This window comes from Camponotus floridanus, unplaced genomic scaffold, assembly GCF_003227725.1.
Source record: "Camponotus floridanus strain SB8 unplaced genomic scaffold, Cflo_v7.5 scaffold35, whole genome shotgun sequence".
NCBI lineage: Eukaryota > Metazoa > Arthropoda > Insecta > Hymenoptera > Formicidae > Camponotus > Camponotus floridanus.
In genome coordinates this window covers 930,994-958,092 of record NW_020229492.1, presented here as the reverse complement: position 1 = coordinate 958,092, position 27,099 = coordinate 930,994, and the positions used below count along the sequence as shown (strand labels likewise).

Sequence of the window (27,099 nt, the reverse complement as noted above, 5' to 3'; positions counted from 1 at the left end):
TTTGGTTTTTCGTAGGACAAAAGACGAGTAAAAATGACGCCTAATGAATTATCGATATTTCATGGAGAACCGGCGAAAGAGTGTAATCCTCTCGTTTTATTATACACATCTTAAATTACGCACACAGAACCACAATCAAGGCGATCTCTTTCCTATCCTTTTTATTTTATTATTATTTTTTTTTAATTTTTATTTCCTTTTCAATTGATATATTTTAGCCTCTCCCTTTCTCTCTCTCTCTCTTTCTCTCTCTCACGCATACATACACACTCTCTCACTTTCGCTATAATGTTCGATCGATCTCGACGATCCTCGGGTCCGTCGAAGCTCGAGTTTGTCGTGGACAACGCGCATGGCGCCGGTGCTCATCGTCGCGCGTGGGATTATAATCGTTTAGAGTCCTTTGTACAGACTTCTTGATAAATCGTTCTATAATTTCTTTTTTTTTTTGCCATTTGTCTTATGTGTAATAACTTTTTTTTTCTTATCTCTTACTGCGAACTAGCGAGTACTCTCTCCTCTCTCTCTCTCTCTCTCTCCCTCTCTCTCTCTCTTTTTTACATGTCTACTTACGTTGTAACGGGTTCTTGTTGTACTGCTAAGTTAGCTAGATGTGGGCCCAAGGGGTCCCCGGGAATCACGATGGAATCCGGCTCTCTTTCGCGTCTTGGAATCTCTAGAATTTTCAGGGGAATGTCAAATCTGTCGACGAGAATTCGACTCGGGACCGACGATCGAGGGCGACCCTCGGAGCGATTAACGCGAGAGATGATTTATACGAGACCTTCGCGATGGCCTAAATTAATGTTCGAGTGCGTAAAAGGAATAATTTAATTCTAAAAGCGGAATATTTGAAGCTCGAGTCTCTTACGTCAACGATTGCGCGTGAATTTATTCGAAAGGACAAAATCGGATGATGTGGGAGCGAGGATTTAAAATTTCCTATCACAACACAGCGACACTCTGATGCGCGTCGGTCTCCGGCAAAAGTGGAAATAAAAATCAATAGGAGAGAGCGAGCTTCCTGGAAATACTGCAGCTGCTCATCAGGTATACATTGGACACCTTCCTGGGACGAGGATTAATTATCATTGCCGTTTAATCCCTCGTCCATCTTGCCTCCAACGCGCCAAAATCCGAGCTTTTAGCGTCGGGGTTGAAAAATAAAAAACATCGTTTCCTCTCCTCCTCTAATTTCCCTTTTTTTTTCTCTCGTACACGAGGATGGAAACTAGATCTGCATCATTCGATTCGAGTTCCCATGGCTTTAGGACACGATACGAACGAATTTGTGCGAAAGGAGAAGGATATAACGCGAGAGATGGATGGAATTATTTTTTTCCTCTCGTTCCTTTTACGAAAGCGATGCGACATATGGGAGAGTATCGGGTCGTACAGATCGAATTGCTCACCCTATTGCCACTTTTCTGCGTACGTACATGTATAGGTACATGATAGATGCGAGCGCGAAAATGCTGAGTCTGTCGATCCGGGGGGGAGGGAAGAGGGAGCAACGGCAATTTCACGCGACGTCGCGCTCATCTTCGTCGGCTGTTGAGTATGAATCGCGATAAGCGACACGCGGTGCATCGGTGCACGTCGTGACAAACGAGGGGAGATAATTCTTACTCCGTTAGATAAATCCTTTAATGGACAGTTTTGCAGATTTTTCACATCCGCAATCTCTGCATCGGGGATTGAAATCCGCGATTTCGCGATAAGAATAGATCGATTGTTATCTCAGACATCGATCGATAACGAAACAATGCAAAATTGAGATCGAGATTGATGCCGATACGAGGTGCAGGATAATATAACATTGTCATGTCAGATTAGATATGTGATATTTACGAAGCAGAAATGCGATTCGCTTTATATCGATTTGAGCCGATCCCTCATCGGGGAGAAACTGATACCCTTTTCGAACAGAATTAGATGCATCGATAAGAGAACAGAGTTTTTTTTTTTTTTTCAAAGATATTTCAATGCAGATCTCGTTATATTGCGAGGGAAGCTCTGCAGGTCCAGCGAGACTCCAGGCGAAATTGCAAAAGTCTCTCTGCGGACGACTCTCATTTCAATCCAGGTCTGTATCCGATATATGCGAGGTGTCCCCTATAGATGGGTATCACATAAAATATATATAGACATGAGCATCTTTTTTTCTTTGTGAAAAATAAATTTTTGATAATTCTATTTCAATAAAAAAAAATCTGATCTTTACAATAAAATGCCTGGAGACATTTATTTTCAAGTCGATATAAATAAATTCCCTTACGTCAGCAAAGTGTGCTTTCCGGCGAAGAACATTTCCAACAAAGATTCTTTATATTATTAAATTATTCGACGCTAAACATCGTAAAATGTTGTTTAATAAAAAAGAAAATAAATGGTAACTTTTATTAGCGATTGAATCTCTTTGCGACAAGAATGTGAAAAATAAAATGCCTCAAATGCAATTCGTTTTCGGAAATTTTGCCAAAGATGCTAATTTTTTTTATAAGGGAAATACTGGTCTGTATCCCTCTTATCTGTATGAAACACCTCGTACATCCCTGTTCCACGGGATAATGTCCCAATAAACGCGACGCGATGCGGCGATTCTTGTTCATAAAATCCCCGTATGACCAGGGTGACCCACATAACGATATACGACGGGGGTAGTGTGAAGGGAAAAAAGCTCATCTCTCTCGGCATCCTGGATAAGGCGAGACCGGGATCGACGGAGGCATGATATGTCGGTCGTAACGATAGTTTTACGACGCCACGAGAATTCCCAGCGCGATATAACTTCCGGTAACTCGAGTCTTCGCACCTCGAGTTCTCGTGAATCCTCAACGTCCTCTCGAATTCTCTCCAATCTTTCAATTTTTTCAAGCTCTTTCATTTTCGCGAACCTTAAAGCCTCTGAATTCTCCAATTTACGCGCATCTCCGAAACTTCCCTCGCTCTATTTGAGTGTCAAGTCTTGGGGGTGACTCGCGGGAACTTTAATGAGCGCAATTAACCGCGTAGCGTTTCGCCAATAGTTTCGCGTTATCATTTCCACGTCGCTATATCGAATCGATACCTTGCGCTATTCTCCTTCTCTCACCCTATCGTTTAGCTTTCTCGGATCTGTCGATCCTCCCCTTTCTCTCTTCACTGATCCGCGCCAAGAAAAGTCGAGCTCCGGATTCCACTGGGTTCCCCAGGGGTCTCTCCCCATAGTTTTCCTGATCTATCTCTCCCTTCCTTTTCTCTTTCACAGACGCGAGCGTGTTTATTTTGCTTTATTCATCGTCGATCCCCCGGCGATCGAGCACTCGTCTACTATTGATATGTCTGTTTCTCGCGCGGTGCCGTCGTCTTCCCGATCGTTCGTTCGTTCGTTTGTTTCGTCTGTGTGTTTGCTCGCCTTCCTTCCGTCCATCCGTCCGTTCGTCCTCTTCCTCAGGGAGAAAACGGGCCGCCGCTGTTGATGCTGCTGATGCTGCTGCTGATGCTGATGCTGACGCTGCTGCTGCTGCTCGACGGGGCTAGGACGGCGGCTCGACGGCCGACCACCGATCCGGCGGCGGCGATGGTCGGGAGCTAAACGATGCCTCTGACGTCGTGTTGGATGTGAGGCAGAGTAGTGAGGCCGGTCAATAACAGGCTCAAGATCAGGAGTATCCGGGTCGCGCCGGAGTCGGCGAGGCTGGTGCCGCTGCAGGTCTCCTTGGACCCGACGTCCAGTTTCGCTGCAACAAACGTCTCCGTCTTAGAATCATCACTGCCGATCTCAGACTTCTACATATCGCGCGCTTAAACTACGCAAACTCAAATTTCGATATTCAAGTTGTATTCCGATAGCTCGAGCATCCTTTTTTCGTCTAGAGTCTATAAATAATCGCGAGTGAATGGTACACTGAGGGAAAAATTTTTTATCGTTTATTTCATTTAAGCAAAATCATTTAATTTTAATTAAATATGCATGTTATATTAAGTACATTATTTTCATTTATATATTTTTTATATTTAAATACTATTTTCGTAAAATATATACTATAATTTATTAAATTAAATGTATTATTTTTTTAAATTAAAAAATTTAAAATTTTTGAGAATAAAAAATGCATTCTAATAAATATTTTGTAAAATTAAAATTAAAATATTTAATTAAAAATTATATTTTTTCAAGCATATATATATTTTTAAACATATGTAAATAAATACTTAACTTAAGCAAACAGACGTGACGTTTTGAATACAAGTAAATACGTGATTAGTACCCACCGAATAAATTGCTTTCTTGAGTTAACTAAAATTTTTTTATTTCAAGATAATTTTTTCCTCAGTGTACTTAATTATGAGCAAGTGTAATGTTTTTTAACATTTTTTTTTAATAGAGAGAAGCGAAATTTTGCTGCCAAATATGAGAGATGGGGGCATTAATCTGTCGAATTATATAATATTTATATAATAATTATATAATAATATAACAATTATATAATAATTATATAATATAACAATTTTTTAATAATTATATAATAATATAACAATTATATAATAATATAACAATTATATAATAAATTTTTAGTTCGAGGCATTTTTTTAACAATAAATATAAAATTATCAATTTAAATCGAAATATATTTTTCCGATATTAAAAAGCAGTGTACATTATTACACTCTTTATCAATATTTTTCTTAATTATCAAGAGACATGATAGTCACGTGCAACGACAGGGCAAAGAATCAATCTCACCAACAGCTGCTCGAGTTCTTTACAAGTTTAATCGATTCAACGCCTCGTTTTACATAATATTTCTACAATATTTGCAAAAATAAATACCCCCTCCCTTCTCAAAACACAAGCCCAAATTTCACATTGATCTTCGGATCGCGGGATCTCGAAAAACGGAGTCCGCGGGGGGATACATTGGTAGCCCTCGAAGATCCTTTCCTCTCTCGGATCGACGTGATAGGCAAATTTTCGCATTGTGCGTCGCAAGATCGACGCGCCGAGGGGGGGTGGAGGGTGGAGGGGAGGCGGGGGAGCTTCTCGATCGCGCGCGCGTTCTTGGCGCAGCGGAACAAAACGAACAAGCGCGGAGCCGAGTAAACGGGGGTAGTATATCGGACCAGCAGCACACTTGCCGAGGGTGGCGTTGGGGGGGTGGATCGTAGTGGTGGTAGCGGCGGTGATGATGGTGGTGCTGGTGCCGGTGGTGGTGGTGGTGGTGGTGGCCAGGCAGGGCGCGGATCGATGCCGCGGGTAAGTAACTCGCGGCGCGTCTAAACCGCGTCGTCGCGAATCCGCGCGAGTTTGCACGTGCGACGAGCTCGCACACGTCGCCGAACAAACTTCTCAACACCGGGTCGCGAGAACGCGCCGGGCGTTTAACCCCCTTATCCCACACACATCCCCCTCTCTCTTCTCTCTCTCTCTCTCTCTTTCTCTCTCTCTGGTTTCCTCCTTCCATCTTCGAGACGCCAGACCGCGAAACCGCCAACTGATTAACGAAAGGTATCAACTCGTAGAAACACTTTAGCGGCCCGGAAAATCTCGTTTTCGATCCCCAATTTTGTACATCGACAGCCTGTAAATGGATTTTTTTTAAATTCTCATATTTTATTACTTGACAATATATAATATATTATTGTAAATATGAGAATCTTAAAAGAAATCGTCCTCGTGGGATATTTTATATATTTATATTTAAAAATAGAAAATGTTTTTTATTTAAAAAAATATATATTTAAATATAAAATATTTAATAAAAATAAATATAAAATATATTTATTAAATGTTTAAATATAAAATATTTAATAAAAATAAAGATATAATAAAAATAAATATAAAATATTTATATATTTAAAAATATTAAATTTTATGTTAAATTTTAGATATCTTCTTTATTTTTTTAGAAGGAGGAAAGCTTGTTCAAGAAATTTTCCTTTAGTTTTCCTCTTTATTTATATCTAACGTATATCTTTTTCTTCCTGTTCTAATTACATGGAATACACAATGGTGTTTTATAATTAATTCGTGTAGGTAGGCTTTTTATAATTAATTTTATAATGAATTTTATAATTAATTCGTATAGAGAATATATGTACTTTTTATGCATTTAATTTGTACTTGCACTCTGTTTTTTTTTCTCTCTTTGATAACCAGCGGAAACGAATGATTCTCGTGGTCTGAAACTAATATGCGAGTGAAAATAGATTTACTTTATACAAATGCATACAGCGAGTGTTCATGCGGTTATTTATTATTAACGAAATTAACGTAAAAGAAGATACTCGAAGGAATTAAATTTCATTGATTTACCGCTTTAAAATTTTATCTACAGAATAGCGTTTGCAGTTTACACAATGTTTCGGAAAAATAACATTTTGTTCGTCTCTCTCTATGTTGCACGCGCAAAAATAGAAGTCAATAATGAATAAACAAATGTAAATTAAATTGAAGAGAAAGGGAAGGGCAAAACACGAAGCGAATAAAAACACAGTTGTCAACGTGAATGCATAATGTAACATACGAACCAACAAATTATGAATCTTTCTATTTTTCTCGCTTGTAAATTCCATTCCACGCACTCACACTAACAGCTTTTTTTTTACTCGCCCCTTTTTTTGATCTCTCTTCTCTCCATAATTTGATTTATATCGTCGAACCTTTATTCTTTAATTTATTAGCAAATATATTTCATACCCCGGACTAGGCTGTAGACGTTCTGTGTAAATGAAATTAATTATGTTTGCGAGCAAATACGTTTCTCTCTTTTTCCCTCGGAATGACAAATTTAACATTTCGTAGCGTCAGTGACGCATTTCTTGACATTTCTCGCGCGAGGGTACTTTCCTTCGTCTTAACGGGCGCTTACGGAGCTTATTTCCAAGTTATACGTACAGTAGAAATTTACGAGAGTTCGTTATCGCGATGCTCCCTCGCCTTCCCCATCTTTCTGTCACGGTGTGTGTCGAGGAAACGATGAAATTCCCCGACGAGAACGATTTTCGAGCGCGCGAGAGAAAAAGAAACTTTCCGGATATGTACATACTTATAGAGGGTGTCCCAGACTTAACGAATCAGCCGATTAATAGCAGATTCCTGAGATCATTTGGAGACGAAAATTCAAAATGTTGAGGAAGATTTCATAAAAATCTTCAAACTACTGACATGTCATATTTTTTATTTTATATCGATCCCTCTATCGATATTGATATTATGGCACTGTATGAGCCCTTTGATGTGCTTTGTCCCTGAGCACAGGAAAACGTAACGCGCTGATTGGTAATCTTTAATCTTTTGTAGCGCCGAAATTACATCTTTCTCAACATTTTGGAATGAAGGTTTTTCGTCTCCAAATGACCTCAGGAATCTATAACGGCTGATTCGTTAAGTCTAGGACACCCAGTATATACATTCTTTCTCTTTCTCTCTGTGGTCTCTGTAATACATTCGTCGTATAAAAACGGCGGGCGACATTTCTTTCGTGACCGCGATGACACGCCACGCTATTTAATCCCAGACTGGCGTGCGAGAGATCGGGGCTTTATACCGTAATCGTAATAATTATCATATAAAGCGACGTCGTTTTGCTCGAGCAGGTACAAATTTCAGGCTGTTATCGCGACCCACGCGCGAGCCGGCGATAAAAATCGGTTAATGAATCTGCCCGCGAAAACGATTACCTTGCGCTACAAACATACGCGAATTAATTAATTCGCGAGGCCCTCGGATTCCGAAGTGCATCATCGAGATTTATACAAGAGATCCTCCTCTCTTTATACTTTCTCCTTTTATTTGAAATTAATTATTAAGAAACCCTCGTGTTTGCATTTCATTCAGAACTCTTATCTCGAGGAGTCCCTCTTTCCTCTCCCCTTTTAATCGTATTTTTAATTAAGAAAATTCTTTCTTCTCGCACACGTTAGAATTCTTTCTCCATTTTGATCTACAATAACAAATAACTGAATTGTATCTTCGAAAAGAGGAGATAATCCGTCTTCGTTCGTTAAAATTTCTCGCGATCACATCTTGCAGCTTCGATATAATCGCGATATAATCATACGTGAGATATCGCGAATTTTATTATTTTATTATTTATTTTATTATAAATTATAAATTATTTATAAATTATTTTATTATTTTATTATTTTATTGTAAATTATAAATTATTTATAAATTATTTTATTAATTATTTTATTTTTTTATAAATTATTAATTATTTTATTATCTGTCGAATATCGGCTACCCCTCCTTCAGCTGTCAAAAACAGAAAAAGAAACTGACGAAGGGATGAACTGCGTATGCGTCTCGTAAGATTTCCTCGCGAGATCTCCCGTCGTCGAAGCCGCAACGAAGCGCGAGTGCCGTCCTTAAGTGGGACACTTGGCGAAGCGCACTTGATAGCAGTTCTGAATAAATGATGCAAACTCGAGCGTTGGCTCGCGTCCTAGTGTGCGTCGCTTCATACACACAATAGTGTGCCTTTACGCGATGTTTCACCCACTCTCGAACTCTTGTTCAAGACTGGAACACGCGGAATCTTTCCTCTCCTCGCGCTTCTTTAGCAACGTGGACCCTTATTTACGTCGCACGAGAGCTGATTAGCGATCTCTCGCATCGCGACGACGACGGAAGCCACTCTCTTTGGCCGCTCGTTTCGAGAGGAGAGAGAAGGGAGCAGGGTGTGCTCGTGTTCGACGTGAATTACCCAGTCCTACGTCGAGGAATGCGATTTCTCCGAAGCAATTCTCAAGCGTGCGAGAACAATCAAACGTACTTGGCGCTCAACAGGTGTCATACACAAGACAATCCGCGCGGTAAGTAACGCAGTCGAGGGCCTCGATGGTTCGATGAATCTCAACCCCTGTCATTCCCGCTTGCATCTGCGATAGGTAGGGTCTCGCGCGCGCACGTGATCGATTATTCGATCCGGAAGAGATCACCGGTTGCGTTTGAGAGACGCAACTGTCGGTCGCCTGGCATGATTGGTACGAATAATTCTCTCTACGTTATTTATTTTCCAAGAGACCAATCGCCTTCAACGGCCTAAATTTTTTCTAAATTGATACAGGTTGTCAGAGATGATTGCTCATGTATGGTACTCACACGTAGCGCCGAGCAGCTGCGGCAGGTACTTCTTCCAGAAGGCGCACTGTCTCACCCTGGGCCCGCTGCCGATCTCCGTGTTATTGATGTCCAAGGTCAGGTACTCTTTATTAGCGACGGTGTGCTGGGGCCAGTAAGCCGACGACCATCCCCCGGCGTCGCCCACATTCGGATCCCTGGTCGATCACACAAATCACACGTCTAAATATATCGCGATTCTGACGCGGCGCCGAAATATCTCCGAATAATGGAAATTTCGAGATATTTCGATAACATGTATGAATCGACGAATGGCTAATTAATCCACGTTGTTGACAATAATGAAATTAATCTGTCCCTCGTTATTAGATTGATCAGAGAATATTTGCTCGTATTTTATCCGTATGACTCTGGTTAATAGGAAAAAAAAAAACAATAATTCTCTAATCAATCCGATTAAATGTATCCAGCTTCAAATTTTCAATATAAATATATTTTTTAAATACAATTATTTATGACGTATTATATAGTTTAATTTTATACTGATTTTATACAATGTTATTTTTCCTAAATTAGGATACATTTCTTTTATTAAAAAAAAAATAAAGAGCTAAGAATGAAAATCAGATGAAATATTATATTACGCGTTTGAAAATGTTACCCCGTCTTTGCAAAGTTTGCCCAGTATCTCATCATCCTCTTTGAGAGATGTATCTCCTCTTGCGTGAAGTGTTTGGTTGGATCCAGAGGTTCCCCGAAGACATAACTTATCTCGTCGGCGTGCATAACTCCAGTCCACCGTGGCCACGGATTGTTCCTAGATCTGATTAAAATTGTACATTTTTCAATTACACGTATGCGATTAAAGAAGTAGCTAAATCTTTGCCAATTGAATACATTTTTAAAAAATATTTATTCTTATTTTTTTATTGGAGAAAAATTTTCAACCTTTTATCCCCTCAATTTATATCGTTTTTGATTTGATTTACGTAAACGCATAACGCGATTCAATTTCATGTTAAAAAATTGGATTATCGTATTAAAAAAATATATTTATTAAATAATTGCGCGTCTCGTGTTAAATAAAATAATTTCTGGAACTTTTCAAAGCGACCACGCATAGCCGATGCCTTGCGAATGGAGTTGCGAATCGATCTTTTTACCTGTGTTTGAAGTAGTACATGTAGACGGTGTTGCCGGTGTCAGCGTAACGGCCGGCGAACTCGTTGACGTTACAGGTGAACTGGTAATCGCCGACGATCTTGTCGAGGGCGTCGCGATTCGCGTTGGGATCGTCCGGGTACAGCCAGTTTGTGTACTCGTAGATGATGGCGTGTCGACCGATCTGATTCACGTAGGGATTCAGCTCGGACACGGCGCTGACGAACTGATCGCGCGTAACCTTCACGTCCTCGGTGCCGTCGATGCGAAACAGCTCCGTGAGATAGTAGATTATGAAGTAGAAACCCTCCTCGGTGTTGGAGCCCATCAGGATGTTGGCCTTCTTGAAGGACGTCGTGGCGAGGGAGCGTTGGGGGGTTTCGTCGAGGAACGCGCCGTCGATCACCGGCACGAATGGGAACTCGCAGATCCCGAGGGTGCCCCACTCGTTCTTCACCAGCTCGTCCGCGTCCTTCTTCAGCAGGCAGTCGATCACCTCGCGCAGATTGTTGCGATCGTGCGGACAACCGACCGCCTCCGCCAACCGGATGCCGCGCACGATCGACTCTTCGCGCGAGATTATCGCCCACGGCGTGGTCGGCGAGCCCGACTGCATGATGGCCTGATTGAACAGGTGCCTGGAATCAAAAATCGAATGGCTCTCTTTAGTGTCAATTAGCGAGAAAAGAGAAGAGATATCCTACGAAAAAATATATTAAATAAATATTATTATATTATTATAATAAAGAATCTGAAAAATCTTGTACATTTTTTATGTGTATATTCAATTTTACAATTTGTACAAAATTAATATATAAAAATTAATATATAACAAATATTAATATAATAAAAATTAATATATACAAAATTAATATATAAAAATGTGCAAAAAGTAGGACACAAATATAAAATATTGAACAAGAAGGAATTGAACAGGTGCCTGGAATCAAAAATCGAACGGGTTTTTTTTAGCGTCAATTGAGAAAAGAGAAGAAATATCCTACGAAAAAATATATTATTATATTAAATAAATATTATTATATTATTATATTAAATATATTATTATATTACTATAATAAAGAATATTAAAAATCTTGTACATTTTTTACGTGTATATTAAATTTTCCAATTTGTACAAAATTAATAAATAAAAATGTATAAAAAGTAGGACACAGATATAAAATATTGAACAGGAAGGAATTAAAGATAATTTTATTTTTGCACTTCTTCCCAACTTTTAATTCCTGTTTGCTGCCTGATTAAAACTGACCTGGAAAGCGGTGAAAGGAGGTGCATGGAGACGGAGACCGCGCCCGCGCTCTCGCCGAAGAGAGTGACGTTCTCGGGGTTGCCACCAAAAGCAGCGATGTTGTCGCGCACCCACTGCAGAGCCATCATCTGGTCAAAGAGACCGGCGTTACCGGGCACGTCGGACGTGCCAAAGTACAGAAAGCCGAGACTGGCTACGCGATATTGCATCGACACCACGATCACGTTCTCCTCTGAGACCAGGGTTTTGTGATCGTACACGTCGAGGGTGGCCGAGCCGGAATAGAAGCCACCTGAAAGAGAGGTCGCAGAGGTCCTTGGGTTTACTAATATACATTTTTTTATATTATTTATATATAATATTAAAATTTCTTATACATATAAATTAAAAAAGCAGAATTATATTGTTAATAATTGATAATAAAACTTTATATAATATTTTTTTTTTCATAACATTAATCGATCGCGTTTTATTAATTTTCTAGCGTAATAGTAGCTTCAAAAAGTTGCCAGGGTTGATTGATACAATTTACGAAAATTCCCTCGAATATTTTGCGGCATCACTCATACCTCCACAATGCAAATAGTTTCCTCTAACAGCATAATAGCAATTATCTCCACGTCACAATGGAAAATATCTACAATCAAACAACTTGAAATTCAACAAAAATCTAATTGAAACGTTAACACGGCAAGAATATACATAATGTAACAAGGCAATAAAAAAATCTCTTTATGACTGGCATAAAGGTAGTATGACGTTGCTGACGTCATTCGAAATGCGACTGTAAAGCTTAGGCAATTTCAATAACACCTCCGACAGCTTTATAGTCGTTGGTACAGAAGACTACTCCGAAGAGAAGGCATCTTGAATGATTGCATATTATATAAGTCGCTTCTTCAGAGGCTTCTCTTTGAAGCTACCGCGTACAAAGAACAAAGCTACGACTGCACCAGGAACAAAGACGGTAGACTGATGATGGATCGTCACTGGGAACTCACCACCGAATATCCATACCATGACAGCGGCGTTCGTAGGCCTGGGCCGCGGCACCACCACGTTCACGTACAGGCAGTCCTCGCTCAGTGGCGTGTTCGGGTTCCACATGGTGGCGCCGGAGAAGTCGCCGAACACCGTGTCGAGGATCTGGACGCAGCTGTTCGGCAAAGCGGTCGCGTTTAACACGCCCGACCAGCGTTCGACCGGTCGCGGATGACGAAACCTCAGAGGACCTGCAGGACAACCAGGATCTCGTCAAAGAATGCCTACTTGAAATTAACCCTTCTCCTCAAAAATATTATTTTGTCAATCATTTTCTTTTTCCTCAATTTTTTATAAATTACACCCTTGAATTTGGTGTCAAAAAATAATTATATAATTAATATTTAATTATTTCTCGACACCAAATTCAAGGGTGTAATTTATAAAAAAATAAGAAAAAATAATTATATAATTAATATTTAATTATTTCTCGACACCAAATTCAAGTGTGTAATTTATAAAAAATTAAGGAAAAATAATTATATAATTAATATTTAATTATTTCTCGACACCAAATTCAAGGGTGTAATTTATAAAAAAATAAGGAAAAAGAAAATGACTGACAAAATAATACTTTTGAGGAGAATATTTAATTAATGCTAAGTTAATTTTTAACGACTCTATTATATTTATAACATTGCGATATCAATAATATGTGATTAATTAAATTGATGGTGAATTATTACAATAATTTGTAGATTGACGACGACGATTGGGATTAACTGTCTGCGAGGAAGAAAATGGAGGAAAGGATTTTTTTATCCTTCCTCGCAAGATATTCAATCGATTTAATTTTTTCCTTCGCAAAACTTACCGAGGGGTTTCTGGGCGTAAGGTATGCCGAACCAGGCGTCGACCTCTTTGCCGGTGGTGGCGGTCAGAGTTTTGCCGCGGATCATACCCTTTCTGGTGCGTACGATCAGCGGATCGTTGCCGGTGAAAGCGGACGCTCGCGGTAGCTCTTCGGCGATCCTGGAATTCCTGATGTCGAATTCTTCGCGCGACGACGACGACGAGGATAACGACGCCGACGACGATGCCTCTTGCGCGACGTGCAGCTCGTGCTCGTGGTGCCTGCTACGATGAGACGGCGAACCGCGGCAAGGATCCGGCTGCAGGACGAGAAGCAGGATCAGACTCAGCGCCAAGATGGCCTCCAGTCTGCCGGGGCCGGTTCGCCAGGAACTTTTGGGATTTCTCGACATCCTGCCTGCTCGGCTGCAAGAGAGAGAAGCAAATCGTTAATATCGATCACGTATTTAATTATAAATACGTTGTACGAAATTACAATCACATTTATACATCGATTTAATGATAAAACACACATTTGTGAGCGTTTACTTTTGCAAGACTATTAATTATGTAGATGTAATTAATTTATTTTTCATTGAGTCGTAATCCTCGTGTAAGGTGTATTTATAGGTTCATGTGTTTGTTACATACGTACGATGAAAATGGACAAATTACTTGGTACACAAATGTTTGAAGGGACAATTCTGCGTGTCACGTTGCTTCCGTTTTACGATCGGAAATGTTGCGATGAAAGAGTGCGAGGGATTAATCTATCGGAGACTGTTCATTTTTCATCTGACGAATGATAGGGAGACTCGATTTTTAAGGGTAAAAATGTTACTCGCATAATTATACATTAATAATATTTTTCTATTAATATAATATATAAGTGATATTTTTAAATTATTTATATTTTTATCTCATATATGGATTATACAAATTATATGATAACATTTTTTTATTCTAATATTCTAATATTTTAACACTTTAATACTCATGTAATCCAAATATATAAGATAAAAATATAAATAATATTTTTATATGTTTTAAATATGTTATATATATGTTATATACATGTTATATATAACATATATAGATATTAGATAAAATATATGAGATAAAAAATATATTAGATAAAAATATAAATAATATTTTCATATATATGTTATATATATGTTATATATATGTTATATTTGCACATTTTTCTTTTGAAAATCGCGTCTTCAGATACAAATATACGTTTCGCTCAACATCTTGATGAAAATGGATTTTACACATGTCGAATATCCCGAGCAAAACTTATTTTCAACCAAATGTATCCACACGGTTGACGCAAGCACGGTTGACATGAAAGATGCAAGCACTAGAGAGAAATGCATCAATGGCGGTGCATAATTGCGAATGCATTAATTTCGAAACGATATGGAGGGAAATAAATCTTTTAAATATTGTCGGACGATTTAAAGGAAGAGAGGCCGGGAATAGTTTTCAAAGGCTTCGTACAAGTGTTATGATAGAGTCAATTTACATTCTGCCCTTACGAAGAAGTGACTTTCAAGGGGTTTTTTTTTTTTTTAAGAAGGCGAGAAGCGTTTTTAGAATCGCGTTCGCACGTAAAGCATTTGACAGGATAATCGACCAGCATCGAGAAATTACTGGATTAATCTTCTTCCTTAGATATTCACTTTCTCTATCTACCCTTCTCTGGTACTTCCCTTCGCCGCAAACTCCCTTTGGTGCAAAGTTATCTCTCCGTAGAGACAAAGTAACCCTATCCGAGGCGATAATTGAAGCTGCCTCGTGGTGAAACACGAGACACTGCGGTTTTCAGCATCCGAAACCACGATAAAATTAACTAATATTTAATTTAAATTAATTTGAATTAAACAAGTTTATTATACTCTGCTAATTAATTCAAAATATTAATTCAATATTAATTACAGATATTTAAATAATTTATTAATTATTAATGTTAAATTGGCACCTTTCAATATTAATTTACATACCAACGATTTAACTTAGGTGTCTGTTGAGAAAGCAAAAACGTTTGACACATTTTAAAGCAAAAACATATTTTTTATTTTTGCTTTCTCTCTCCAAAGATATTTAAATAATAATGTAAGATATATATATATGCGTTATTCTTACCGGTTTTTTATCGCAAATAAAGATGCATCGATAATTTTGTTTATCAGAGAGATGGTATAAAGAAATTCACGTCGAAGCTATTGTTCCGTGATTAAAAAAAACTTTGGTATCCTTGGATAAAGGCAGCTTTTCTAAATATTACAATTGATTTCGTTTGAATAATATTTAGACATGTTTCTTTCTATTCTGCTGCGACTCGTTCATCAAACATTCACGATATTGTCGTGGTAAGGCCGTTATGTAATTGACGGACAGATGATACGCGACCTTACTTATTCTCCTTAAAGTATATTTTTGTAAGTTGACATGAACATTGAATCTCCATCATTCTTATGCGCATAATTACAGTTCCCAAATGTATGTTATTATACTTTGTTTAAGTGTTATTTGCAACATTAGATTTTCCATTAAAAATTTGAAATAATAATTTTCGAGCGATAATTTTCGCCGATTTTTCATTTTTGAATATCAATTGGTAACCTTTTACATGTTTGTATATATGTTCCCATAGAGCTGAAAACTTTTTTACATGCACCGTGTTGATATTCTCGATATATCGAAATGCACAGCGAGTGTCGTGATACACAGAGTGTCTCGGAATTACAAACTAAAAAGCGGATTCTGTTTTAATAAAATCCACAACGCTTTAAACGCAAATTTTCGATAGTGACCAGAATTATTCATTCGACAAAATACTCTAACAATGTTACAATCTTGCAAATCGTAATGCAATGTTGTGGAGACATTGGCGAGATATTGAAAGAAAGAATTTTGACTTGTAGCGTATTAAAAATAAAATGAAATTTACATCGCGCTTAATATTACCTTCTTCCTTTATACATCGAACCTAATCTTCTAAAAAAAGGATATAAAATGATATTAAAAAATTAGAAAGATGGATCTTGCAATTAATTATGGATTTTAATCTAATAAAAACAAATAATAGATTTGAAAAGTGACACGAGAAGATATTTACAGCATCACTGCATCAATATAAATATACTCTTGGACAAAATTAACGCATATTTTTTCACTTTTTCTTTAAAATTTAAATATTAGCTAAAGAAAAAGTAGAAAAAAATGCGTTAATTTTGTCCAGAAGTATATATTACATCGTAACACTGCTGATGATATTTCTACTGCAGATATTTCTACAATTCTGCAATATTGCACACAATATATTTGCAATATTGCAATTATACATTTCAATATTTTTACGACTTTTCTACGCAAATAATTATTTTTATTAATTATTTTTCTGCGTTAAGTAATTTTTTTCAAATCAATATTTTTGCGAGATTGTTTCAAATGCTCGAAAAAAGCTTTCTATTCTTTTTAACATAACATATATACAACATATATAATTTTCTCAAGCCAATTCTGATATAATAAAATATATGCAACTTTTGTAATATCACTTAATTAAATTTCAACATTGACATCGAAAAGTTTCTTTGCCAGTAACTCAAATATTATCGATGCCTCGAGATTTTTGCCATGAAAATTTTTTACGCAAATAATTATTTTTATTAATTATTTTCCTGCGACAAGTAATTTTTTTCAAATCAATATTTTTGCGAGATTGTTTCGAATGTTCGAAAAAAGCTTTCTATTCTTTTTAACATAACATATATACAACATATATAATTTTCTCAAGCCAATTCTGATAATAAAATATATGCAACTTTTGTAATATCACTTAATTAAATTTCAACATTGACATCGAAAAGTTTCTTTGCCAGTAACCCAAATATTATCGATGCCTCGAGATTTTTGCCATGAAAATTTTTTACGCAAATAATTATTTTTATTAATTATTTTCCTGCGACAAGTAATTTTTTTCAAATCAATATTTTTGCGAGATTGTTTTGAATGTTCGAAAAAAGCTTTCTATTCTTTTTAACATAACATATATACAACATATATAATTTTCTCAAGCCAATTCTGATAATAAAATATATGCAACTTTTGTAATATCACTTAATTAAATTTCAACATTGACATCGAAAAGTTTCTTTGCCAGTAACCCAAATATTATCGATGCCTCGAGATTTTTGCCATGAAAATTTTTTACGCAAATAATTATTTTTATTAATTATTTTCCTGCGACAAGTAATTTTTTTCAAATCAATATTTTTGCGAGATTGTTTTGAATGTTCGAAAAAAGCTTTCTATTCTTTTTAACATAACATATATACAACATATATAATTTTCTCAAGCCAATTCTGATAATAAAATATATGCAACTTTTGTAATATCACTTAATTAAATTTCAACATTGATATCGAAAAGTTTCTTTGCCAGTAACTCAAATATTATCGGTGCCTCGAGATTTTTGCCAAGAAAATTTCGACTTGAAATTAGCCAAACCGAGCATCGTTAAAAAATAACGCGCAACAAGTGTAATACCTTCGATGCGTTTTCGATATAGAAAAAGAAATATATATGCATATCATCAAGAGAGAACGCATATGTAACAAGTTTCCAAATGCACTTTCGCACACCGAGACGACGACATACACGCTGTGCCCGATAACACGCGTCGATTTCGTCCCTCTCTCTCTCCCTTTCCCCGTCTCACATACGTTAGGAGGGATTAGTAGGATGATAGTAGTCTCTAGTTACACCACACGAAGGTCCACGTTGATTAGCAACTTCCTTCTACGTGTTCCGAACGCGCGTTCGGTCACACGCAGCGCGTCCACGGGAACGTCGTCGCACGCGGAAGTTTACGCACGAGGCCGCGGCTTTAACGCGTCGTCAGAAATTGGAATTTATTAGTTTAGCACGTTACCCAGCGTAGTAGTCGCTCGTAACGAGACTATCCATGAGAAAATTGCGCGGCGGAAACAATTCTTTGGCGATTTTCCACCGCGAATTCGCGATCGATCTCGCCCCAATGTTTCATTTAATTACTCCAATAATTAATGTACATTCGGTCTAATGTGCTTCATCTTTCCCCTCGTGTCCCAATCATTCAACTTATCCCAATAACGTCTAGTTTGATCAATTTAAAAGCTTCGCGTAGACTTGGTGAATTAAAGATAAAAAGAAAAAATACGAGAAAAATGAGGTAGAGAGGGGATGAAGCGCATGATTAGGGTCTTTTCTTCAGACTCACCCCAAGATCTGGCCCAAGGAAATTTGTCGCGCGACACTTTCCCGGCTACGTCCTCCTGCTACTCAATATCGATACTTGTGATACCTAGTTGTTCGATTAGAGTCGCACGATCGCGTTGAGGGTCGCGAAGGGTTATCGCGATGACAATGACTATTTCGGCGCCCTGCCGACGAAGCACTGACGGCGATGATTGGCAAACAGTCACGAGAGTGACAGCGCGAGGCCGTCGCCGCATTAGAGTCACGAAGCCGACTAGTTACTTCCCTTGGCACACTGCGGCAGCATTATACATGATGCTCGATGTTGCATAGATGGATAGGGTCGTGATCCATAGTAGCGTAACTGATGAAACTGTGCGTAGATCGATCGAGCGAACTTCGCTCGTTGAACCTGCCGGAGAGTCTCTCCCCCACAAGAGTCGGTTTTTCATCTATTTTTTGATATTTTTAATTTTTTCGTCCAATCCTTACCGACACTAATTCCCTTTGAGTTGAACTCTATCGCTTTACCACTTTACTTAATTAGATTAAAGAATCGTTTTTCGATCGGAGTGATAAAACAAAGGGATAAAAAGTCGCTCCTCCTCTAAATCACACGCTCTATCCCTGATAAAGTAACAATTGCCCTCGTATCCATCTGGAAATTGAATTCCTTTTGAAACCCCGGTTTTTACCTTCGCTCTCTTTCAAACCTCTTGTCAGTTTGCGTTTCTGACTTTGCCTTTTCCCCTTTCTCTCTCCCTTCTTTTTATTTCTCTGATACTTACAGCGAGGAAAACGCGAGGAAGGTGCTCGATTAGATTTCAGACAGCGGCGATGTCCTCCTCCGAATCCGCGACAGGCAGATCCGCTCTCTTGCCCTGCTCCTCTTCGTCTACATTCTTCGTTCGTCAAGCATCGTGCGTCCCTGTAACAGCACAATGTAGACTGAGTGATCGGAGAAATTGAACGAGGGTGTGTCGGAAGCGAAGGGGTGAGACACACTGACAAACGTCCGGGGGCCGAGGGTTCATTATTTGGGGATTATTACGTTGGAAGGAGGGGAAGAAGGAGAGAGAGAGAGAGAAACACGTTTATCGTTTAACCCTAATGGCAATGGAGAGAGGCATACACGGATATAAATGTATGAAAGTGTATGAGAGTAAAAAGAGAGGAGATAAAGAAAAGAGAATAAATAGGGAAAGGAATAAAGCTGCATTTTCGCGATAAGACCGGTTCAGTCGAAAATGCTCGATTACCGAGTTTGTTCGCGTAGCGAAAATTCTTTGTCTTCGTGTTTTCTCCTATACGTATCAAACCTGATATTTCCGGCAACCTCATTCCGACCCGCGGGCGATCTACGATTTTTCGTTATTTCACGTATTTTCGCGTAAGTCGCTCGCGAAAGAGCGAATGTCGAAAGGCGCGCGTGACGCGTTCATATACAGGGTGTCCCAGACTTAACCAATCAGCCGTTAATGCTAGATTCCTGAGATCATTTGGAAACGAAAGTCTTAATAGCAAAATGTTGAGGAAGGTGTAGTCTCGGCGCTACAAAATATTAAAGATTACCAATCGGCGCGTTACGTTCTCTTGCGCTCACACAGAAAAAAAAGAAGTGTCAAATCAAAACTTATATACTTAAACTAACGCGTTCATTGTTTCGTATATACGCAACAATTTCTAATCTTCTTCGAAGAATTTAATAATTTTTAAATTTCAACAATATTATCGTCTTATTTTAATATTGTAATTGTCACCTCAGGAATATATAATTATTTAATTCTACTTTAAGAAAATTATAATCTTTGATTTAAAAATGTTATTTCCTATCCAATATTGTTTCTTTTCCATTCGAGAAAATTAAATCTTAAATCATGAGAATATATTTTTCTCGATTCAACTATATAAAATGGCTTCATTCGAGTAAGCAATTATTCAAGCAATTATATTTTTCTTAAATTAACGCGATATAATCTCATTTCAAGATTTCCACGTTAAAACTAAATATATTTTCAAAATAAGAATGTCTTTTCTTTCTGTGCAGGGACATAGCGCATCAAGGGGCCCACGATAATCGATAATCGATAGAGGGATCAATATAAAATAAAAAATAGGATTCTGCGCGATTGTGTCTTCGATGCGTCAGCGGTTTGAACATTTTTACGAAGTCTTCCTCAACATTTTGGCATTAGAATTTTCGTCTCCAAATGATCTCAGGAATCTGCTATTAATGGCTGATTCGTTAAGTCTGGGACACCCTGTATATATATGTATGCTTATTAGAAATTCCAGTCGTCCGTATATTCGCTCCCTCCCCCCTCCGACGAGCGACGTGGAATTCGCATATAAACGGGAAATGAAAGGCGAGATATGGGGATCTTTTCTCGCGCTTTCTCAGGGGGATGAAAAGACCGAGTGAAATTAAAGTTCATTTGGGGGAGGGGGAAATTTTACAAAAGCCACAACCGCCGCCATAAGTCGATAATTAAACGCTCGGTAATTATAGAATTGGAAAGTTCTTGAAAATGATTCGATTAGCCCGAGATAGACTCGAAATAGGTGCCCCGTTCTATTCTCGTAAATTCGCTCTCCCCGTTAAGGTCGCCCCGTTAAATTGAACTGTCTCTTTAAGGATAACCGAGGAGCGACAGCTTGCCGCCGCCGCTCTCGGTTCGACGATATCGGACGAAACGTCTGCGAATTTTCGTTACCCCCACACACACACACACATACACACACGCGCGCGCACGCGGACACACACGGGCACAGGATGCAGACACACGGACGATCGTTGACCGAGAAACGAAAGGTCAGGGCGTCACTGCCTCGGCTTGGCTGGCTGCACTGCGGCTCGTTGAATTTTGCGACGCGGACATTTAGGAAATCATCCCCCGCGCGCGCGGGGGTGAACAACGAGGACCGGCCGCTCCACGAAATATGCATCGACAGTTTCTCTATCGGGTGTTTCGAAGAAAGAAACTTTTTTTCACCGCAAAGATCGAATTTTCCCTCGTTTAAATCACCCTTATTATGATTCTACAGAACAGGACCGAAGATCTTATCGAGAACTTTTTTTTAGCGAGGGCAAACTTTGCGGGAGGAACTTTGCCAAGTTCCAGGGGAGAAAATTGATGGAATTAGGGATATTTAGGCAATCTACCTGGATAGAAATTCATCTTGATGCTCGTACACGAACGCAAAAATTACAGGGGTACGAAGCGACGAGCATTCTGGGGATCACTGTAATAAGGGGAAACCACTCCTGATTTCGGGGACACCCTGTAGAGAGGCACCGGCGTTTCTCGGGGAATTTCTGCGAAAATAACGCGAACGAGCATTTTTCTCTGGTGACGCGAAATTTTCTATTGCGTCCGCTCGAGGATGAATCGGGACCGCGGCCATTGTTTACGGGCTCGTTCATCCGGATGAACGATTTGTACTCCAAGTACTCGTCCCTTCAAGCGTCCACGCTGGAATAACGCGATAATGGACGGTTGGGCGATGTGTCCTTTTTAAAACTTTTCGAAAATAATCAATGATCGCCAACCCTTCTCTAATTATTCTCAAATACATCATCCTCCTCCCTTTCATCCTCGTCTTTCTCCTTCTCCTCGAAGACACCCAAGTGTCGGCATGCATATTTCGCTATTGCGGATAGGAAACACGCGAGCGGGTCAGTCGGACCCGCAGTCTCGTCTCTATGACAGGGTAAAAGCGAGCGTGTATCGCCGGGTATCATCGGGGAAGAGGGATGAACGGGGGAGGAGTTATGGATGGCCCATGGACACGCTAACCCAGTGACATCTCTAGGTCAGCCCGACCGCTCGCTATCCTCCACCACCACCGCGTATCATCAGACTTCGATTGAGGCCGAAACAGGCATCTCGGTCCCAGGGACCCATATCATTTTTTAGGACCCATAGGCGGGACTCGCGTCAACTCGATATCCCGAAGAGGACGTAAAATACACCAATGTGTACTTCTCCTCATCGGTCATAGTAATAATAACAATATTAAAGTTGAAATTCGCACGCTTATATTAGATCCCAAGATTAAGATCCTTGCTTGAATAATAAGATAGAACCCTGGATGGGGGTGGAACGCTTATCAAGCGAAGCGCGAGTCAGCCAGTGAGCGAAGAACGAGTTTCGAAAATTGCAAACGAGCAAAGAAGAGGCAACGTACATTGATAATACACGTTATCGAAGCGATAGGGACGCATTCGGCGACGACGAGCGGTAATCCTTGACCCGGTTACCCGCGTAAGCGAGCCAAATATTGACCTAATCTAACGACTCGCCGCGCTGAAGCCTGCTGCGTTTTTTCTAGCCGGGGGTTGGGGCAGGGGGTGCGCATCGTTAAAACTAAAGGTCTCCCGCCTCGTTAACTCTTCTCTCTCTCTCTCTCTCTCTCTCTCTCTCTCGACAATTTCGAATACATTAACGATAATAAGCGAAGCGGGCGACGCGCCAACTCCGTGAAAAGTAATCGAGATTCATCGATAAGCCTGGTGTGTGTGTGTGTGTGTTTTATGAATTTTATATACGAGGACCTTTTCCCCATTTCTCTCGGTTTGTCGCGGGGTGCGTGTACAGCTGTAAATGAATCTTTCGCGAAAGGGGTTGAGAGAGAGAGAGAAAGAGAGAGAGAGCGGGGGAGGAGGAGGGAGAGAGCAGATGGTATCGGCCGGTTGATATTTGGCGGGCAATCGGAAATTTGCTCGTTCGTGTGGCATGCGCGATAAAACAGCGGCACCAGAATGTACCAGGCACCGAACCAGACACCGAGTCCTATTTTCTCTCGCTCTCTCGGTCTCGTTTCTCAACGTTCCACCCCCTCGCTCTCACTCGCTCTCTCTCTCTTTCTCTGCCCATCTCTCTTTCTTCACCTTTCCACCCGGTTTTCCTCCTTCGGGCGAATCGCGGGACGGATCTACCCTCTCGGAATGGAATTTTCGTAGGGTTTCCTTTTCGACGCTCGACCCCTGCTCCCCTTCCCCGAGAGCGTATTTATTCGGGGGATGAAGAAGAAAGAGCTGGCTCTCGACGATTGAAAAAAATCGGAGTACATTAGGAATAAATGTGAATCGAACTCGCAGATATATATATATATATATATATATATATATATATATATATATATATATCGTAGCAAATGAAAATTCGATGAAATATCTCGAAATCGCGAGGAGGGATGTTTTTTATTCTTTTTATATATCTCGAGCTCTTCACAGAACCTGAGGGCACGTAAGAGACAAAATTGACAATAAAAAATTGATTGCAAAAGAGAGAGGACAATCTCGACGATTTCAGATATCGGACCACAAACACGTCCCTGTTTCGCGCGTATTTATTCCCGGGATCAATTCTTCGGAGCAAAGACGAGAATAAAATTACGAGAGTTATGCATATCGGGTGGGAGACCGCGATATAATCGATAAAAAGGTGCCAACATACTTATGAATTACACACGACAATGAGACAATTCTTAATAATAGAGGCCCACCCTCTCTCTCTCTCTCTCTCTCCCCCTCTCCCTTTTAGCGGTCTCTTATCCGGACTCTTGCACCGGGTCTCTATTCGACTCGAGTTTGCCGAAATCGCTAGATTTGCGGGGGCGCGTCTCTCGCCCTTCCCCCTTTCCCGAACCTCGCGCGATCAGGTGGTTGACGATGACGGTACCGCATTTTCTCGAGCGACGACACGGCCATTGCGTCGCATCGCGTCGCGTCGCGCCGCGTCGCAGCCGCAATGCAGCGCGATGCAACCCGCCGAAGAAAAATCGTTCGCCGGCCGAAACCCCTCGGTACCTTCCTTCCTTCCTTCCTGACTTCCTTTCGCGGCTCTCGCCTCCCCCCGATTCGCTCGCCTCGCACCGGTTGCTCCCGCGATGACCGTCAGCGCGATCGAGACCTCGCACGATCGCTCAAACCTAATAAAAAATACCCTTCCAATGGGAAAAGAATTTCTTAAATTCGACAGATGGAACTCTAGACATTTTTTCGACTTTACGTAAATCAAAAGGACAACGAAATAAAATCCCTCCCGTTTATTTTAAAGTTCTTTCAGATTCTAATACTCTTTTAAAGCAAAAAATTCGAGTTTCAAGACAACACATTTGTATCAATTTTTACGTGTCAATACTAGTATAAATTAATTAAAAATATTATTATCGAGAGATCTTTTATTAATAATAATATTTTTATCAATTATTCATTAATTTTTATTAATTTTATTTTCATTAATAATAATATTATTGTCGAGAAATTTTTTATTAATAACATTTTTGTTAGTTATTTAATTTAATTAATTTTCATTAATTTTTATGAATTTTATTTTTATTAATAATAATATTATTATCGAGAGATCTTTCTCCATCTGTGATAAAATAAAAATTTCCATAGTAAAAAAAATATTATAACAAATTTATGATCGATATAATTGTATCATTATTTTTTTTCACATAAAGACAAGCCGAGCGATAAGACACAATGCAGATTGGGAGATTCGCCGAGGGTTGTTATTCGAAAAATTCCATGCTTCGTCGATCGTTTATCGCTTTAAGAAATCGCATTCACGGCAACGCCAACGTAAGGACTTACGTAGGTACGTTCTTGAAACGCGGCTGCTCTTAAGCGCTGATTTCATCAACGCTGAAACGTGACTTTGCACTCGCGAGGATGCCTCGGGTCTTTATCTACAAAAGATTTCCGAGTAACTACACATTTATTCGTGTTTAAAGCGAAATGCAATATTCTTAAGTAACGCTATTTCTTTAGGAAAAAAAATATTTGCGTACGTATTATCGTATTTTTTTTAATATTATTAATATTCTTAAATCTATAAAAAAGAATCGTCGACAGACGATAATTACACGTGGGTCGACTCTTTGACCTATTTAATATATATTTATAAATCTCTGGAAAAAACGCGTATTTTTTCGAAAACAATTTACAGCGACATTACCTATCTGCAAATGCGAGTAATTCGATTGTGTGACCGAAATGGAAGTAATTATAAATTCCAATCTACGAAATAATGGATATATTCGACGGCAATGCGATAGATGATATAATGCGTACGATTCGTCTATAAAAAAATGTATCAGTATTATTAATATTTTTAAACAAAAAAATAGCGAAAAAATAGTTGTCTAAAAATCTATTTAAATTTTTTCAATTTCATGTGAATCAAAAAGGGATGAAAATAGAACTCTCTCTTCTATTTTAAAGTCTAGATTCTAATTCTCGGAAAAATAAAGAGTTTCAAGATCAAACTTTAAATTATTTGAGCCTGAAAACAATATATATATATATATATATATATATATATATATATAATTAAATTTATTTGAATTAATGTTTTTAGACTACATATGCATTACAAATAATTAATAGATAGAAACTGCTTATCTTCTTTTTTTCACGAATTATTTTTGCTCGAGTTCTCTTCAAATCGTTTAGAATTGTCGATCGAACCCTTCAATAAAATAGATCGTGGCCATTGTTTTCGCACGAAGCTGTCCTTGGTCGAACAATTCGAGCCACTGCGATTTGCTCGAATCTTTTGCGCCGCCAGCTTCGAGCCGGACTCCCTATTAATTAACGAAAGCGAGCGATCGACGGCGAATTTCTCGCATCGCGTCTCGTCAGTCCTTGTTGGAAAAAAATAACGGTGACAGTCGGCGAGAGGCGAATCGAGGAAATGTATAATTGTGGAATCGAGCGTAGAGCCGGTCCGGTCATGGCATTCCTATTTTTAGTCCGATCCTGATTGGGTGTGCAAACGGAAAGCAAAGGCCAAACCCCCGCGCGTGTTTGCGCGTCCAACGTTTGCTCTCCGCGTTCACGCTCCGTTTCTTCCTTCCTGCCTCCCCCTTCTCGGCTTCCGGTCGCTTTCGAACTTTTCTCGCTTCTCGCAGTTAGGTTGATTTTCGCGCTTTACTGAGCTTTCGACCAACGTTCCTTCACGTCGCACGATCCAATCGTATCAATTCCAACCCCCGGTGTCGATCGTGAAAAAAAAAATCGACTCGCGGGGAAGATGAATTATCCCAGCAAACACCAAGTAACATTAACATAACAGTTATATTGTTGAGTGGGAAATTACAACTGACAGTTATATATAACTGTTATTTGGTGTTTGCTGGAGATGGATCCGTCCAGTTGTCCAAAATAGTATTAAAAAAGAAACTCGACGGATGGACTTTCTCGTCGCGGGAATTTCTGGCACGATCGATCGAGACGGAATCGGATCGAGATCGAGAGAACCGTCTTCGGTCCAGGTCGAGCGACACGCTTAATGGATCGCGAATCCGTGAAAAACCTCGACGAAAGCGATATAAATTATCCCGATTATCCCCGGTTATAACTTTCGATAAAAATAGAGAATCGCTTCTCGTTTATATAGCGAATGTGTGTTAGTAAATAATGGCAAGACACGATCGAACGTAACGTATTAAAGTATTTACGGAGGCCTCTACGGTAAAAGAGCGATACGCTCGCGACGTTGTTTCGCCG

General features: G+C 39.2%; 1 protein-coding gene across 3 annotated transcripts in view; it reads right to left on the bottom strand.

The window, feature by feature from the left end:
* Nucleotides 1-467: 467 nt before the first annotated feature.
* The window catches only part of LOC105257177 (acetylcholinesterase), a 43,967-nt gene continuing 17,335 nt past the window's right edge, over nt 468-27,099 (bottom strand). For 2 of the 3 annotated variants that reach the window (XM_011267632.3, XM_011267633.3), the window contains exons 4-11: nt 19,367-19,506; nt 13,354-13,757; nt 12,500-12,730; nt 11,499-11,790; nt 10,231-10,866; nt 9,729-9,890; nt 9,089-9,264; nt 468-3,722 (exon numbers count right to left, since the gene is read on the bottom strand). In XM_011267632.3, coding sequence (XP_011265934.2) covers nt 3,574-3,722; nt 9,089-9,264; nt 9,729-9,890; nt 10,231-10,866; nt 11,499-11,790; nt 12,500-12,730; nt 13,354-13,744 — 2,037 coding nt within the window. In that variant the 5' untranslated portion in view covers nt 13,745-13,757; nt 19,367-19,506 and the 3' untranslated portion in view covers nt 468-3,573. The other variant, XM_011267634.3, reaches the window with a different exon arrangement.